The 13,581-nt window shown below is 33.6% G+C and overlaps 2 protein-coding genes across 9 annotated transcripts in view; both read right to left on the bottom strand.

Moving 5' to 3' along the window:
- Positions 1-13,581, bottom strand: part of LOC136026520 (annexin A7-like) — a 322,593-nt gene that overhangs the window by 91,118 nt on the left and 217,894 nt on the right. The gene's annotated exons all lie outside the window — the stretch shown is intronic.
- Positions 1-13,581, bottom strand: part of LOC136026516 (uncharacterized) — a 59,660-nt gene that overhangs the window by 8,273 nt on the left and 37,806 nt on the right. For all 8 annotated transcript variants that reach the window (XM_065703151.1, XM_065703153.1, XM_065703152.1 and 5 more), the window contains 2 exons: positions 10,393-10,446; positions 6,562-6,645 (listed from right to left, as the gene is read on the bottom strand). In XM_065703151.1, coding sequence (XP_065559223.1) covers positions 6,562-6,645; positions 10,393-10,395 — 87 coding nt within the window. In that variant the 5' untranslated portion in view covers positions 10,396-10,446. The remainder of the gene's footprint in view (positions 1-6,561; positions 6,646-10,392; positions 10,447-13,581) is intronic.

The following is a 13,581-nucleotide window of genomic DNA, read 5'->3' as shown; positions in this document are numbered from 1 at the left end:
ATGTTTGCTGGACTCGTAAAAACGAAATAAAAATGAATATAACCAAATTGTCCATGTGTTTTTACTTTTTTTTTGCACCTCCCCTGAAAATAAATCCTGGATACGTTCTTGCCAATGAAGTTGGCATTTTACCATTCATGGTAATAAATGGTAAGTAATAAGCTAGCCTTTTCATGCAAATCAAAACTCTTTAAAATTAATTTAAAAAATAATTTATGCATTAAACGGATCAAAGTTTCATTCTGATCTCAAATACCTATAAACACCGTGGTAGTACTATGGATCAGTGCACTGCTTGGCAATATGAGCGACAGGCTTACTACCTCCCCTACAAAAAGACCAAACAACTCAAATATTGATCCAACGCCCTGTGTGCCATCAAAGGTTCTGAAGTATCTTTATCATTTTTATCATACACAAATATGTGTGACTCTTGAAATTCAAGGGTATATGCAAATTATTTCTAAGCATCCTCCACTCCATAAAAACGAGCTTTAATTGGTTTCTCTAAGTTGGTCAATAAAGACAGACACATTTTGAGCTTTTTTGTGAGAATATGGGGGAAGGGGATTCAAAAATTCAAAAACATCTTAAAACGGTAATTTGCAAGGAGGTCGATAAAATTAATATTTCTGGTGGTGGTGGGGGTAAAATACCGATACCCTCCAACGTACGTGTCTGATTATAGAGCAATTAAGAGGCTCTGAGGAAGAAAAAATCACAATTTTTGGACTTCCGTTCTTTTTTTTTTCGCTATTCAGCCGTTTGTCTTCCCTGTCTAATTTTTTTCCATTTATATTTCTACTTTCTCTCCTGTAAGTTCTGATGATCCCTATTATGAAGACTCCAGCTATTTAGACAAAAATTCAAATTAAGAAAACGTTAAACACTTAAGATTAAATCTCCCGGAATTGTGTGGTTAAGCAAAAACCTATCACGTTCTAATCTTACCATCAAAATATTCTCATGGATTCACTTATTAAAATATTGAAATTTTGAAACGTGAGTTAACAAAATTACCAAATTACCGTTAGTGTTTAGACATTCAATAAGTGAAATAAGATTTATGCTGAATATAATTTAAAATATAACTAGAGCAGATAGTTCACATATTTCCTGAGAATTATAACAGAAGCAATAAATTTAATAAGTGGATGAATCTTTGAACTCTGACAAGTAGAAAAAAGTTTCTCTTGATGTAAGCTCTGATAGGAGGTGGTAAATTTAGGCAAATTTCCCAGTTAAATTTAAAAGTCCTGTGGAAAGCTCCTGTGAACAATTGTATAAACAGGAAATTTAATACGCGGTATAATCTAAGCTTTGACTCTGAGAAACTGAAAAAAGCTTCTCTAGAGGTAAGAACTGACAGGAGGCGGTAAATTTAGGCAAATTCCCCAGTTAAATTTGAAAGTCCTGTGGAAAGCACCTGTGAACAATTGTATAAACAGGAAATTTAATACATGGTATAATCTAAGCTTTGACTCTGAGAAACCGAAAAAAGTTTCTCTAGAGGTAAGCATTGACAGGAGGCAGTAAATTTAGGCAAATTTCCCAGTTAAATTTGAAAGTCCTGTGGAAAGCACCTGTGAACAATTGTATAAACAGGAAATTTAATACATGGTATAATCTAAGCTTTGACTCAGAGAAACCGAAAAAAGTTTCTCTAGAGGTAAGCACTGACAGGAGGAGGTAAATTTAGGCAAATTTCCCAGTTAAATTTGAAAGTCCTGTGGAAAGCACCTTCGAACAATTGTATAAACAGGAAATTTAATACATGGTATAATCTAAGCTTTGACTCTGAGAAACCGAAAAAAGTTTCTCTAGAGGTAAGCACTGACAGGAGGCAGTAAATTTAGGCAAATTTCCCAGTTAAATTTGAAAGTCCTGTGGGAAGCACCTGTGAACAATTGTATAAACAGGAAATTTAATACATGGTATAATCTAAGCTTTGACTCTGAGAAACCGAAAAAAGTTTCTCTAGAGGTAAGCACTGACAGGAGGCAGTAAATTTAGACAAATTTCCCAGTTAAATTTGAAAGTCCTGCGGAAAGCACCCGTGAACAATTGTAAAAACAGGAAATTTAATACATGGTATAATCTAAGCTTTGACTCTGAGAAACCGAAAAAAGTTTCTCTAGAGGTAAGCACTGACAGGAGGCAGTAAATTTAGGCAAATTTCCCAGTTAAATTTGAAAGTCCTGTGGAAAGCACCTGTGAACAATTGTATAAACAGAAAATTTAATACATGGTATAATCTAAGCTTTGACTCTGAGAAACTGAAAAAAGCTTCTCTAGAGGTAAGAACTGACAGGAGGCGGTAAATTTAGGCAAATTCCCCAGTTAAATTTGAAAGTCCTGTGGAAAGCTCCTGTGAACAATTGTATAAACAGGAAATTTAATACGCAGTATAATCTAAGCTTTGACTCTGAGAAACCGAAAAAAGTTTCTCTAGAGGTAAGCACTGACAAGAGGCGGTAAATTTAGGCATATTTCCAAGTTAAATTTGAAAGTCCTGTGAAAAGCTCCTGTGAACAATTGTATAAGCAGGAAATTTAATACGCGGTATAATCTAAGCTTTGACTCTGAGAAACCAAAAAAAAGTTTCTCTAGATGTAAGCTCTGACAAGCAGAAAAAAGTTTCTCTAAGGGTTAGCTCAGACAGGAAGTGGTAAATTATGGACAAATTTCCAAGGTAAATTCAAAAGTCTTAGGTAAATTTCCTGGGAACTATTGTAGAAACAGTAAATTAATAAGCGGAATAATATAGGTTTTGACTCCAAGAAGTAGAGACAAATTTCTCTAGAGATAAGCTCTGACAGTGGGCAGTAAATATTAAGTAAATTTTCCAAGGGAATCTAAAATCCCAGATAAATTTCTTGGGAACTGTCTCAGACAGTTCTCAGTAAGTTGATGGATTAAAATTTGAACTCTGACAAGCAGAATAAAGTTTCTCTAGAAGTAAGCTTTGACAGGAGGTGGTAAATTATAGGCAAATTTCCCAGATAAATTTAAAAATTCTATCTAAATTTCCTTCTCTAGAAATAAGCTTTGACAAGAGGTGATAAATTCTTATGTAAATTTCCCAGGCAAGTCCAAAAATCTTGAATAAATTTCCTGGGAATTATCACAGAAATTGTAAAATTAATATGTGGATGAGTTTTGGTTTGAAGTCTGACAGCAAAAACAGTTTCCCAACAGCTAATCTCTAACCGGAGGTGGTAAGTTTTAGGCAAATTTTGAAGACGAATTTGAAAATCCTAGGTGGATTTCCTGGGAATTATCAAAGAAACAAACACTTAATGGGAACCTAAGGCAGAGGCGCTAGTGGTTGTTTTCAGTCTTGTCACTTATCGGTGGCTCGTATTGTCACTGGCATTACTAAACCCATTCTGATGCCAAACGGTCACCCGAGTTTCAGCACCATGTATACACCTTAGAGCATATGTACATGTGAATACCTAGTCATATGAGGCGAACTTCCTTCAGGCATGGCAAGCAAAACAGACTGAACCGCTTTTTAAAGTTGGTGACCCCTCGGATAACATTTTTGAGATTTCTGTCTTTTTAATTTTCTATTTTCATTGCCTATGACTTCCCCCAAATAAAAGCTTTCTCAGAAGCTTTTGCCAAAAAGGAGATTGGATATCAAGCATCAGTCATTGATCAGCTTTGTGAGGAAACCCGGGAAATGCTTCATTAAACATCAACCATAAATCGTATGTATAAGGAAGAACTGAACAAATTAAGATTTGGATTTGATATATATATATATATATATATATATATATATATATATATATATATATATATATATATATATATATATATATATATATATATATATATAATTTCCCCTGAAAAGTTCATTCCCTGGAAAATTCACTATCCATGGAATATTCTCCCCGTGCACAGTCCCCTAAGCAAAAAATTCATCCTTCACTCCCCACAGGAAAAATTTATACATACTTTCCGATAACAAACACTTTACGTCAACAATGGGCAAGTTTTATAACTTAAAGACCTTTCCCCAGAGGCTGTGGATGGGGGGTCATTTTATGTTCAAAGACATAAATAATAGGCCTTTCAACTATGATGAACAAAATAGCGATCACATAATTTTGATTGGACCATATTGGGACAAATGGGGCGTAGGAGGGGGCCTAGTTGCCCTCCAATTTTTTGGTCGCTTAAAAACGGCATTAGAACTTTTAATTCTCGTTAGAATGAACCATCTCATGATGTTCTAGGGTTGATACAATCGCCCCTGGAAAATAAAAACCCGCAGCTGTGATCTTTCTTCTGGCAAAAAGTACAAAATTCCACATTTTTGTAGATAAGAGCTTGAAACCCTCTAGGGTAGGGGCTGTTTGCTCCCTTTTTGAAAATCAGGCTCATTTTCTCAGACTCGTAACCTTTGATGGGTAAGACTAAACTTGATAAATCTTATATATTTAAAATCAGCATATAAATTCATTTCTTTTTATATGTTCACTGGTATCAAAATTCCGTCTTTTAGAATTTTGGTTACTATTGAGCCCGGTCGCTCCTTACTTACAATCCATTACTACGAGCTGTTTGAACAAGGATAACTCAACGACTGCATAACACACTCAGGGATAACTGATACTTTACTATGCATATACATCTGAAAAGTCATAACAGAACCCATGCATGTACGTTGTTCAGGTCTTGTCAGGCGTACTTGCGTTTTTAATAAGTCTTGGTACAATGCTCAGGTAGTTAGTTGATTGAGACAGCCAAATAGCAAAGTTCGAACAGATGTTCGAGAGTATGTTCAGATTCATATAGTTTAAAGTAAACTAAAAATAAAGGATTTCAAGAACCATAGTACATCCAATTTATATTCTGTATTAACAGGTACAAAAGCACTTGAAATACTTAAATATTTTAATATTCTATTAATAATGTAATATATAATTGAATAATGTGAAAATATAATAATGTGAATAGGGTTTTCTACAATTTTCTAGAATGTAGACATAGAGGATACACAGTAGTCACTTTATCATTTTAAATTTAAAAATATTTTTTTCAATCCAGTAATTTTTGAGGATCAAGAAAAAAAAGTCAAAAGTAAAAAAAAAAAAAAATCAATCTTTATGCTGTGCAATTACCAAGAGATGATAAATTACACTCATTTACCGAAAACACAGCTTAAAGATAAATATTAATTTAATGAATTAATATAACTAAATGTTTTGATAGAATTACTCCTTCCCTCAAAAGAATAATTCCTACGTTTGAATTCCTATGACTTATGTATACATGGATAACTAAGTACGAAAACAGGACATTGATATCAAACAATAATTTTAAAACCATTTTTGCAGTCATAATAACATAAACAATCAAAATAAATTGAGAACAACTTTATTTTTTGTTTTTTGTTTTTATAAAATTGCGTTTTTAAATAAAAATAGTGAATAACCATGCAACATCTTAAATGACTGGAAAATAACCAAAGGCTTGCTGACAACCCAATCTCAAAGTTACAAATCTGATATTAGTTTATTAACCTCACCATAACTAAATGAAAATAAACAGGGTTGTCACCCTTACTAATTAGTATTGTAAGAATATGGCAGAAATTATGTGTTCTTTTGATGTCTCAGTAGATAGCTCCTACTTGCTAAAGAAAGCGGCCTTGATATTTTTTTTTAAACAAAAAACAACATAATTTCAAAACAAAGAAATTGATTTTTTTTTGTACAAAATTGAAAACTAAATCTTTTTTACTGATCTCAGAGCACCATGTGAGTCGCTCAATTCCATCACGTCTGGCACACTTTCACCGCTCTTGGCACGTGCCACCAGACATATATGATTCCTGAATGCAAGCACCCTCTTACAGTTGACATTTTAAAACTCAATTTTCTTGATTCGAAGCTGTGGTTGCATACTTTCAGCATAACAGCATCAGGCGTTGTGACGCAACAATCAATGGTATTATTCAAACAAAAAGCAGTACAAAAAGGTGACTGAATCCCTCTTTTTAGGGTTATAATGAAAAAAGCTTAAAGTGGATAGGATGTGTTTTAGAGATAATAGGTTTTTCATAAATTGTGTTTTTTAGCTACTCATCGGACCTACGAAAAGCAGGACGTCTTCAGATTAAGGTTGCCACCACGTTCAGTTCCTAAATTGCTATAATTACCCAAATTTGCGTGCTACACATAAATTGTCGTTGCTGCAGTTGAGAAATTGACAGTAATGGTACTAGAATAGTTCTCTTGTGGTACATGTAGTAGCCCTGAGCACGTACCACAGTGCTACACATAATGAAATAGTGCTTATATGGCACTTAAGTGCTACAAGTGGCAACTTTACTTCAGATGGGGTGGCAAAAAATTATAAGAATAGATTTAAAGGAAGTTGGAACTTCATGGGGGAGGGATTAAAGGAGTAACATTTGAACAGATTGGGTTGGAGGAGGAGAGCGTGCTTATGTGTTGGCCTTCGATGGCTTGGTGCTACAATAAGTTCTTAGTAGTAGCAGCTGTTCTATTGTAGCAGGTGAGTAGAAAATTGAAAAGTTAGTACCTTATACTTTTCAAACCATTTATTGAAAGCTTTGGAAGCTCTTTCTTGGTCAGTGGCAAGCTGTGCTTCTGTTTTAGGTCCAGGCTATAAAGATATAGAACATAGGTATTATAAATCAATAAATAGCATAGGAGGGAATATATAAAATAGGATATTCCTTAAAATTAATACATTAATGATGACCACCTTTTTTTTTTGTTTTTTCAAGACCTTTCGATCGAAGCAACCCCGCAGAAAAATAAAGAGCCAAAATTTTAGTTAATTCTCTCAAATGAGGGTAATCTCAAACGCTTTTGGTATTTACTAAACCGTTTTGAAATACTAAATTTTATGACTTGAAAGAATATAAATTAATTTAACACGAGACAAATAGTGTCACCTAATACTCAAGAACAAAGACCCTACTATAACCCACCTTAAACCTAATACTTCCTGTTTGAGATCTTAAGCCAGAAATAAACAACGAAGGAAATAAAAAGAGTTTAATTCTTACAAAATGACTCTACTGTGAGAAATTTTAACCCATCAAAATTAACGAAATGTTTTTGAGTCACATTATTATGTTTTTTTGATAAAGTTCTCTGTTTCTTTATGATAGCAGCCTGTACATAAGGATGAAAATACAGAGATGTTTATATTTACAGTTTGTTTAATTCACTATTAGTATACAGGCATACACCTCTGCACAGGGGGGGTATAAAAGGAGAATTCACCTCTAAGTGAAATTGCTGTAAAGAACTCTTCAGTGCTTGACAAAATAAAGAGAAAATAGAGGAAATAGTGGCTTGAGAATTCATATTATTTTTGTAATTGTCTAAAACTTAATTTTTTTTGCATGTCATTTAACTTATACATTATTTTGACAAGGGCACATAGACAGAAACAGATCTCTGTCGCTTGCCCTGGAATTGCAAAAAACTTATAATATTTACAGTTATTTCGGATACTACTCAGAATTTATCTGTTTTTCACAGTTTTTTTTATTTTGTCTTAAATTAACTCCTATGTGTATGACGATTTGGCATATAGAGTTCTATGAAAATTAATCTGTTGAATTTGGCAGTTTCATTAAATCTGGAAGTAGAAAAAATACCTAGCATAACCTAGAAAATCCGTCTGAGAATCAATTTATGCCAAGCATTTCCCATAAAAACCCTGCTCCCATAAAAGTAAAACATCCCAGCTTTAAATTTGAGCAAGTCTTGACTAAAAGTTAAAAGTTTCAAAAGCCCTTTGTTCCTTCCTTTCACAAAAATTTATGTCAGTTGATCACAATAGCAGATTCCGCCATTTCTTTATTTTATTTTTTTTATTTTCGTTTACTTTTTTCAGCCTTATCTTATTTGATACAACTTGTATAATTCCCATTTTTATACAAAAATTTGTTTGCAAGTTAATTACTTATTTTTTTTCTAAAATTAAGTCATGTTAATTTTTTTCTTATGAAACATTTTGAGAAAAGAAAATATCATAAAATAAAACTGTAAATAAGAAAATGAAATAAACAAATGAAACAACAAAATAAAAATTCACAAAACAAGCCCTTTGCTTTTTTGAAAGCATTTTCTTAGTTGAGAAATAAAAAAACCTTGCTATTCCCTGGATGAATTTCCACAAAGGGGCTAGATAAGTAAACTCAAAATTAGGTTTTTTTTTTAAGTTAAAAGTCGAAATTAGTCATCTTTTAAAGATTATGTGAGGAGTAAAAGAATTTCTTAAAACTAATTCTGTAGAAAAATATTATAATCGGGATTTTATTTTGGCTTATTTTCTTTCCCTGTAAATAATTTCCACCGGCTAAGCTGGCTTAGCCAGTGGAAAGAAACCACACTGGCTAAGCATGGAAAGATATAGGAAAAAAACACTCGAAAAGAAGAAGAAAAGAGGATATTTAGAGCCACTGAAAATGAAAGTGCAAATATTTCAGCCGGGACCACTTCTCGACCGTCCTAAGTGTAAAAATGAAAAAAGGGACCTTAAAAACACAACCTCTAAAATAAATAACAAGAACCAAGAGTTCATATGGCGCTTGTGACGATGTCGGGAGAGCCAAGGGCCTTCAGCCTCCCAGATGGTCGAGTCCGGGAAAATGACTGTTATCAAGTCAATTTGTGCAGGTCCCTGAAACTCCTAACAATTTTCTGGTCCTAGCACGTACAGAAGCACCGATCTTGCAAAAGCACTGGACTTATCTTAAAAAAGGACTTAGCTTAAAAGGACTTGGACTTGACTTAACTTTGACCCCTTAACTCCCCCAAATAGAGCGGACCCGATCTGGCTATGTCAATCACGCATCTAGAGCTTGTGGTTATTCTTCAACTCGCCAAAGTCCTAAAAATCATCCCATCTCCCTTAAAGAGATCGGAATTGGTCCGGTTATGTTAATAGCGTATCTAGAACTGGTGCTTATTCTTCCCATCAAGTTTCATCCTGGTCTCTCCACTCTAAGCGTTTTCCAAACTTTCCAGTTTCCAAGATTTCCGTTTAACCCCTCCAGCCCCCAATGTCCCTGGATCCGATCCAAATTGAAAATGGAGCATCTGAGACACGACATCTTTCTATATATCAAGTTTCATTGAGATCCAGTCACCCATTTGTGAGATAGAAATACCTCATTTTTCACGATTTCCCCTCCCTCCAGCCCCCCCAGATTGTTAAATCGGGGAAACGACTGTTATCAAGTTAATCTGTGCAGGTCAATGACTTGCCTACCAATTTTCATCGTCCTAGCATGTCCAAAAGCCTCGAACTCGCTAAAGCCCTGAAAATCCCCCCAACTACCCCAAAGAGAGCGTATTCGGTCGGAATTTAAGATAAGAACTCTGAGACACGAGATCCTTCTAAATATCAAATTTCATTAGGAAATGATAACCTGTTCGTAAGTTAAAAAGACCTCATTTTTTCTAATTTTTCCAAATTAACCGTCTTCCCACCCCCCCAGATGGTCGAATCGGGAAAGCAACTCTTTTAATTTGATCTGGTCTGGTCCCTGATACGCCTGCCAACTTTCATCGTCCTAGCTTATCTGGAAGTGCCCGAACTAACAAGACCGGGACCGACAGACAGACAGCTCGACAGAAATTGCGATCGCTATATGTCACTTGGTAAATATCAAGTGCCATAAAAACAAAACCGTAAAAACGCCACTAAAATAAAATTAAGCCCTTTTCAAAGCAGCGGTGAAATGGTAACTAAATATAAATAAAATCAAACAATAGATGTTAATTCAAGAAATTAAATTCAAGAAATTCAAGAAAAAAGCATTAATATATATATATATATATATATATATATATAATTAGTGTAGAGCAAAAGAAAGAATTACCATGGCAAACCTTTATGCTACGTTAATTCGAAAGACGGTTTGTTATACAACAAATTCAACCCCTCGGGGACAGCATAATCAGTGCAGTCCCAGGGATAAGGGCTCTAAATACTGAAAACAGCCACTTATATATATATATATATATATATATATATATATATATATATATATATATATATATATATATATATATATATATATATATATATATATATATATATATATGTATATATATATATATATATATATATATATATATATATATATATATATATATATATATATATATATATATATATATATATATATATATATGTATATATATATATCATATAAATATATAAAATATAAATTATATAAATTAAGCATAATTGTATGCTTAAAGGAAATTGTAGTATAGAGAATAACAAGAACAATATTAAACCATAACAAAATCTACAGAGAGATCAAATTAGTGGAAAATAAATAAATAAAGAATAGCCGAATAAGAAAAAAACATAGATTACCATTATATTAGCAAAAGCTTAAGTAGAACGCAAAATATAAGATGCTTACGCAAACTGAAAAGAGAAAAAACATAAATGTAACACAGCTCAAACATAACAAACAAAAAAAGGAACAAAATACAAAACTTTAACTGAAACAAATATATAAACTTATAAGCTGACTAATATGCAAAAACATCAGCACTAAGCAGATTTTCTAAGTCGATTTCCTTGGGGTCTCCAGCTCCCAGAGATCGAGTAAGTTGATCTGTTAACAATGTACGTATTTGCGCGCATTGAAATTATTGGAGTTAATCATGGTGGATTAAAACCATAATCAGATTTTGGAACTATAATGGTAGTTTGTGCATAAGGTTTTATAATAAATATTTTACATTTATTGCCTGGTGTATTGTATGCTTACTTTATATACATATATGGATCCGTAAGTTGCTTATAATTTAAAATCATGATCCGTTTTGCTATCTTGAGGTTTATATTCCCTGTGCGGTTTTGGGCATGTTATTTGTCTGCTTTCCTACGGCTTTATAGGGTATTATGCGATTTTGGATATGTTATTTTTATGCTCCTCTACGGTTTTATGTGATTTTGGGTATAATATTCTGTTGTTTGGGTATGGTTATATATGTAATTTGCTTTTATACGGTTTTATGCGATTTTGGGTATGTGATGTTTCAGCTCTTCTATGGTTTTTTACAATCTTATGAGATTTTGGGTATGTTATTTGGTTATTTGGGCATGGTTATATATGATATTTTGGTTTTATACAGTTCTATGGAATTTTAGGTATGTTATTTTTCTGCTTTTTACGGTTTTCTACGGTTTTATGCGATTTTGGGTATGTTATTTGGTTATTTGGGTATGGTTATGTATGTGATTTTGGTTCCATACGGTTTTATTCGATTTTGGGTACGTTATTTTTCAGCTCTTCTACGATTTTATGCGATTTTTGGGCATGTTATTTGGTTATTTGGGCATGGTTATGTATGTGATTTTGGTTTTGTACGGTTTTATGTGATTTTGGGTGCGTTATTTTTCAGCTTTTCTACAATTTTATACGGTTTTATGTGATTTTAGGTAAGTTATTCGGTTATTTGGGTATGGTTATGCATGTGACTTTGGTCTTATACGGTTTTGTGGGAGTGTTATTTTTCAGCTTTTCAACAGTTTTATACGGTTTTATGTGATTTTGGGTATGTTATTTGGTTATTTGGGCATGGTTATGTATGTGATTTTGGTTTTGTACGGTTTTATGTGATTTTGGGTGTGTGATTTTTCAGCTTTTCTACGATTTTATATGGTTTTATGTGATTTTAGGCATGCTATTCGGTTATTTGGGTTTGGTTATGTATGTGATTTTATACGGTTTTGTGCTATTTATATATATATATATATATATATATATATATATATATATATATATATATATTGTTTAAACGTTGTTTTATAGCATCATAGAAAATCCCACTAGGATTCATCATAGAAAATCCCAATGGCCTGTTCTCTTTTCCAAGCTTAAAACATTATTGTTTTTCTGGGTAGTAGGAAAGAAAAAAAAGTTAATTATTGTGCTTAGCTATAGATTTGGAGGGAAAAGTGTCTTTAAAAGTTTCAAAAAGAACTTTTGTTTATTAATTTTTGGCTAAAATGACTGAAGTGTATATTAGCTTCAACACTTTTAGGTATTTTTTGTATATTGTCGCTGAGATTTTTATTTACAAAAATTTACGCTCTGCATCTCATATCCGATTTTTTTTTTTAGAGTTAGAATTTTTTATGACCGTAGGGTGCAGGAGCGCATACGAATGGATTCATGTTGTACTGTGGTAATTAGATTAGATCAAAGACTAAATTTTAGAAGATAATCAGTAACACCTAATTTTAAAAAAATGTGCGAGGTTTGGATGAGATTTGATTTAAACACAAAAACAATTATTGACCATAGGTTGAAAAAGGCCAAGGTTTTCAAAACAAGAAAAGAAGAAAACAAGAGCTAAGAGCTCATATGGCACTTTTGACGAGGCAAGAAGAGCTAAGAGCCAAGAGCTCATACGGTATGAGCTCTAACAAAATTTTAAGAATCAATAGATTAATTTAAAGGGAAATCAGAGGCTTAATGCCGGTCAAGATTTAAAATAAGAACTCTGAGTCACGCTGTCCTTCTAAATATCAAAATTCATTAAGATCCGATCATCCACTCGTAAGTTATAAATACCTAATTTTTTCTAATTTTTCCTCTCCCTTTAGCCCCCCAGATGGTCGAATCTGGGAAAACGACTTTATCAAGTCAATTTGTGCAGCTCCCTGACACGCCTACCAATTTTTATCGTCCTAGCACCTCCAGAAGCATCAAACTCGCCAAATCACTGAACCTCTCCCCCCAACTCCCCCAAAGAGAGTGAGTCCAGTACGGTCACGTCAATCACGTGTCAAGGACATTTGCTTATTCTATCCACCAAGCTTCATCCCGATTCCTCCACTCCAAGTGTTTTCCAAGATTTTCCCCTCCAACTCCCCCCAGTTTCAAAAGATCTGGTTGGGATTTGAAATGGGAGCTTTGAGACACAAATTCCTTCTAAATATCAAATTTCATTAAGATCCGATCACCTATTCGTAAGATAAAAATACCCCAATTTTACCTTTCCCAAGAATTCCAGTTTCCCCCTCTAACTCCCCCCAATGTCATGGGATCTGGTCGGAATTTAGAATTAGAGCTTTAAAGCACAAGATCCTTCTAAATATCAAATTTTATTAAGATCTGGTCATCCTTTTGTAAGTTTCAAATACCTCAATTTTCAAAATTACCACCCCCCTCCCAACTCCACCAAAGAGAGCAGATCCAGTCCGGTTATATCAGTCATGTATCTTAGACAGGTTTTTATTCTTCCTATCCAGTTTAGTCTTGATCTCTGAGCTTTAAGCATTTTCTAAGATTTCCAGCCCCCCCCCCCCCCAATGACGCTGAATCAACATTAAGTAAGTTAAAAATACTTCAAATTTTTTATTTTTTCCGAATTAACGGGCCCTCCACTCCCCCTCCAGATGGTCAAATCGGGAAAACGACTATTTTTAATTTAATCTGGTCCGGTTCCTGATACGCCTGCCAAATTTCATCGTCCAAGCTTACCTCGAAGTGCCTAAAGTAGCAAGACCGGGACCGACAGACAGACCGACAGAATTTGCGATTGC

Source organism: Artemia franciscana, chromosome 4 (assembly GCF_032884065.1).
Source record: "Artemia franciscana chromosome 4, ASM3288406v1, whole genome shotgun sequence".
In the NCBI taxonomy this organism is placed as follows: domain Eukaryota; kingdom Metazoa; phylum Arthropoda; class Branchiopoda; order Anostraca; family Artemiidae; genus Artemia; species Artemia franciscana.
Note: the sequence above shows the minus strand (reverse complement) of the source record. Positions and strands in the feature narration are given on the sequence as shown.